At 45.1% G+C, this 4,477-nt stretch overlaps 1 protein-coding gene across 1 annotated transcript in view; it reads right to left on the bottom strand.

Annotated features, from left to right (window-relative positions):
* The window catches only part of GTF3C4 (general transcription factor IIIC subunit 4), an 8,721-nt gene extending 4,294 nt beyond the window's left edge, over positions 1-4,427 (bottom strand). Inside the window, exons 1-4 of the mRNA XM_031556212.1 lie at positions 4,248-4,427; positions 2,507-3,487; positions 1,667-2,170; positions 152-282 (exon numbers count right to left, since the gene is read on the bottom strand). Coding sequence (XP_031412072.1) covers positions 152-282; positions 1,667-2,170; positions 2,507-3,487; positions 4,248-4,301 — 1,670 coding nt within the window. The 5' untranslated portion in view covers positions 4,302-4,427. The remainder of the gene's footprint in view (positions 1-151; positions 283-1,666; positions 2,171-2,506; positions 3,488-4,247) is intronic.
* Positions 4,428-4,477: the final 50 nt, after the last annotated feature.

The raw sequence follows: 4,477 nt of genomic DNA, 5'->3' as shown, positions 1-4,477 counted from the left end.
AAAAAAAAAAAAAAGCAATTAATTGCAGTATGGCAACACACTTCACGACTTCTTACTCCAAAACTACAAAGTATCTTATGTTAGCTATTTAAACGTGTTTAATTTATGTAGGGAAGGAAGGGGAAAGGCAAAAACTCTAAGAACAGATTACCTGAGCCAAATATGTCCATTGGAGCAGACTGCCTGTTTGCGATCAGTGAATGGCAAGATCTCCTTACACAAGCTGCAGTGCTCTGGAAAAGTCTGTTTGTTCATTTTCTTTAAGATATGCCCAATCAGCACCTGGGAATACACAGCAGTCAGCACTGTTTATAGCAAGACAGCTGCCTACTGAAAGGTAGAGGAGTCTCTCAGGATATAGTGATTTTAGAATATGATACAGGATGCAAAGACCTATCCACTTCACTGAAGCATATCCAGAAGCAGAAACATAAGGCTGTCAAAGAACGTTAACTTGTTCGTGCTTTATCATGATATCCTAGATTAGTCTGTCCTTCACTAACGGGGTACAGAAAGCAACAGTGTTAGGTTAATTATAAATGTAAATTCCACTGGAAAAGTTGATGTAGCACTTAAGATCTCAGTGATGGTTACAATGATGTTTTCATGTGTGAATGTGCTAAAAAAAAAACCAACAACAAACCAAAACACCTACCCAACACCTAGTGGGATGTATGTGTTCAGCAGTCATCACAGAGGATACATAATGTTTACACTAGAACATCTACATGATCAGATTTGTCATTTCAATGTAAAGTTTGTAAACCGCACCCCAAGAACCTTTAAAATATGACAGCAAACCAAATAGATACAATAGAATTTGGAAGTCAGCTTTTAATCACTAAAAAGTAGAATCTTAAGCCTTCAATTCATAGTAACTGGGTACTAGAGAAACACAGCAGTTCTGCCAGAATGCTTTTCCAGTGAATTACTGAAGAGCCCACTGTGTGCCCTGCTTGCTTGCAGAGAACACCACACTGCATCAGTAACAGAAACCGTGCTTGTTTGTCCTTCTGAATGCAATGTAAAGATTGCTTTTTACAGTTCAAGTGGTTTGAGAATTTGGGTACAGAAAAGTATTGTTCTCTGCTTTTACAAAGAGGCATAGACAAATGTGAGACAATCTTGTCACCCAGTCTTAAGAGCAGGGAGGCTGAGGGCAGCATTCCCACTAGGAAACCTCATTGCCCAGTGCAGGGCTCACTGATCACTGATTTCCTGCCAGAGAAATGCAGGCCTGCAACTCTGAAAAATTACATCTGCAGATGTAACATTCTAGAGGATACAGCTCCTAGGTTTAGTTTTGAAGAGATTCTAAATTAAGTAAACTTAGCCACAAAAACATTCTTCTCAATCAGTGCACCTTCTAAACCTACCAACAGCAGTGGAATAACTGAGCCTCTCCCATGTTCTGCCAAAACTGTGTTTATACTGTTTATTCTTTATTGTACCTGATCCAGATTTCACCATCTGTACTTCCATTCCCTCTTGTTCCATAATTTCAAGGAAGCACAACTTAAGATGTATGCACTATAGGAGCTGTCTAGTGAGGATTACATGACTACAGTTCTTTCCTACCCAAGCTGTGTTCTCGTTTAAGGTTGTGGAAGGGGGTGAAAGAAGTAACTTGTAACACCAAATCCCCAGAGCATAGAGGTGCACTTACTCGTGCTGTTCTGTCATCATATCCATCATCGGACATTAAGAAATCACAGACTCCTCTGGTGGGAATACTGGTGTTTTCTGTAATCCATGTGTGTAGATAAACTTCTCCCAACACCCGTTTCATGTGTTCTCGTGTCAAGTGCATTTCTACTGCCTCAATTTGTGCCTGTATTTCAAGAAGCTTTTCTTCCATTGGCTCACGGCCTCCTATGTCACTCGACTGAGGAAGAGAATCATCTGCAGTGTCATCTATGTCCATACCTTTGCCTGCGTCACATAGGCTCTGCTTGCTGGCTTGTTTAGAAGTTCCTTCCTCTTGATCATCTTCAGTGCTGCCCATTCCAGGGGAATCAGAGATCAGTATTTTTGCATCCTCGTGGGAAGGTTTCCACATCACCTCTGAGGGAGCTTTCTGCATTGACTGGTATAAAATCCTCAGGAGAAACAGCTTAAACCGCCAGAAATAAGTAGAACCACAGCTCTCAATCTTTTTATCCAGTGCTTCCTGTAAAAATTGAGGAATATGCTTATCCTTCAAGATTTTCCAGCGTACAAGATCTGTCAAGTCCACTTGCCGGAAAAGGTTCTGTACAGAAGATTCCAAAAGCTGTGCAGCTGCCTCCTCAAAAGTCTTAAGGGTAACAAACTGAACTTGGTAGTTTTTGTTAACAGGGTGGAGGCCGTTAGTCATGCCCTCGGTCGTAATAACTGCTAAGTATGCACCGCAGGGGCTAACAGCTATTCCGTGAGTCCTTACAGAGCCAAACACTTCTGAGAGCTTAATCAGCTGGTGCTCAAACTTTAAAGCAACATCTGTAAAGATAGGAATCAGCTGCCTTACCTTTCCATCGTTGGAGCATGTATACACTGTCCCGTTCTGTTTGTCTGCCGTCATAGATACAATTGGCAAAGAATGTAGCCCTGTCACGTGGGAATTATGGACATTCAGACCTGCCTTGGATATCAACAGAAGACACCAAAACACGTAAGATCCTCTTGCAGCCACCACTAAGCTACAACTACATTTCTGGTAGGGATGGTAAAGAGGAATACATTTGATACTATGCACTGGCAACTGGTCCATTTCTTGCCATAAGACTACGGGCTGCCTGAGCGTGAAGTAGCCTTTGACTGCTTTCAGATTGACGGGAAGGATTTTAACTGGTCCAAAAGCACTCCCTACAATAAGTCCACTCATCTTTCGGTTGTTATGTTCATATTCCCACCAAGAGAGGACACTCGGAGAACTTATTCCGGACTCTATGGTATTGCAAGAAGTAATTGATTCCTTACCCAGAAACGGAAGCTGAAATTGCCAAACCGCAATGTTACTGTTTTCAAAGAGCACCGCTAAGAGCACGCTGCCAACATCCCGACATTCGTTGTTGTGTTTAACCTGCTGAGTGGTGCAGATACCCGACCACTCCATTCGTACTGGGGTTTGCATGCTGTGCCGTCGCTGAAATTCAGAGAAGTCTTCTAATTCTCCCCTGGGAGTGTCAGCCTTCGTCAGTCTGTAATTGGCTTCGTACAAACGCTCCCCATAGATTTCCGTCAGGTCCACCAGCTGCACCCACTGCAGCCTGTTGAGGTTTGCGTGGATGGTCAATCGATTGTCCATGGTTAAAGCTGCAAGCAGGCACCTTCCGTTGGCATCACAGCCCAGTGGTGACCAGCTGGAATACTTGAATCCTCGCATCGGCGGCAGCGACTTTCCCTCTGGATTGAACACGCGATCCAGCATAAAAGTTTGACTAACAGTTGGATCCATGGAATTGGCAAACTTCTCTTTGCATTCTGCTACCTCCTTTTTTGGGCCAACCTGAAAGATAACAAAAAAAACCTTAAGGTTTAGAAGGCTTTTTTGGATTTAATTATTGTAGAACCATTTGAGTTGGAAGGGATCTTTAAAGGCCATCTGGTCCAACTTCCTGCAATGAACAGGGACACGTACAGCTCAGTCAGGTGCACAGAGCCTGCTCCAGCCTGAACCATCTGAAACAGAGCATTTCCATCACAACCTGTTCTACAGTGCTCAAGTTAATAGTTATTTGACGTCAATCTTGGCAACTGAAGCTTCTCTGTTGGCCAAAATTTGTACAAGTTCTCACTTAGAATCATTAAAGTTTGAAGAGACTGCAAAGATCACATCCAACCATCAGTGTTCCCTCTGAGCTGTGTCCTGCCAGGCTTCTGAATCTTTGTCTGCCGAACCAAAGAATGTTTTCATACATCAGCTCTGCCAGCTGTCCAGAGGGGGATTTCAAAGAACACTGAGAGTGGAGTGAAGTGAAATATGAGGTGCTTTACGTAATCTCAAGTGTTGATTTGGAAATATAATATTAATGATCATTACTGATTACTGAGATGCTCAGCCGGAGCTGAGTGCTGTGTGGGTGAGGAGCGTAAGAGAAACGTGGAAATCCTTCCACTCAAACAGCAACACGAGCAGCATTTCCACTCAGAATTACACTCGCAGCTCTCAGCGTTGGCGCTGAAGCGATTCTTGGAGCGGCCGTTCGTCCTCGGAGCCGTTCCGTACCGCGTCCCCGTACGGCTCTCGGAGCCTCGCAGCCGCTCACCTTCAGCAGGCAGGCGGCGCCGGGCGCGGGCACGGCCGTGCGATGGATGACCATCTCCTGCCCGCCGCCGTGCACGTCGCTGAGCTGCTCCAGCACGGCGATGCTGCGGGCGGTGCTCACCGACACCCGGTGATCCTCCGACCAGGCCAGCGGCTCCAACCCGCTGACCCCGTGCTGCAACCGCACCGCCGGTTCTCTCTTCACCGCCGTCAATCGGAACCCCGCGCTGG

This window comes from Meleagris gallopavo, chromosome 19 (assembly GCF_000146605.3).
Source record: "Meleagris gallopavo isolate NT-WF06-2002-E0010 breed Aviagen turkey brand Nicholas breeding stock chromosome 19, Turkey_5.1, whole genome shotgun sequence".
Lineage (NCBI taxonomy): Eukaryota > Metazoa > Chordata > Aves > Galliformes > Phasianidae > Meleagris > Meleagris gallopavo.
This window is presented reverse-complemented; position numbering and strand designations above follow the sequence as displayed.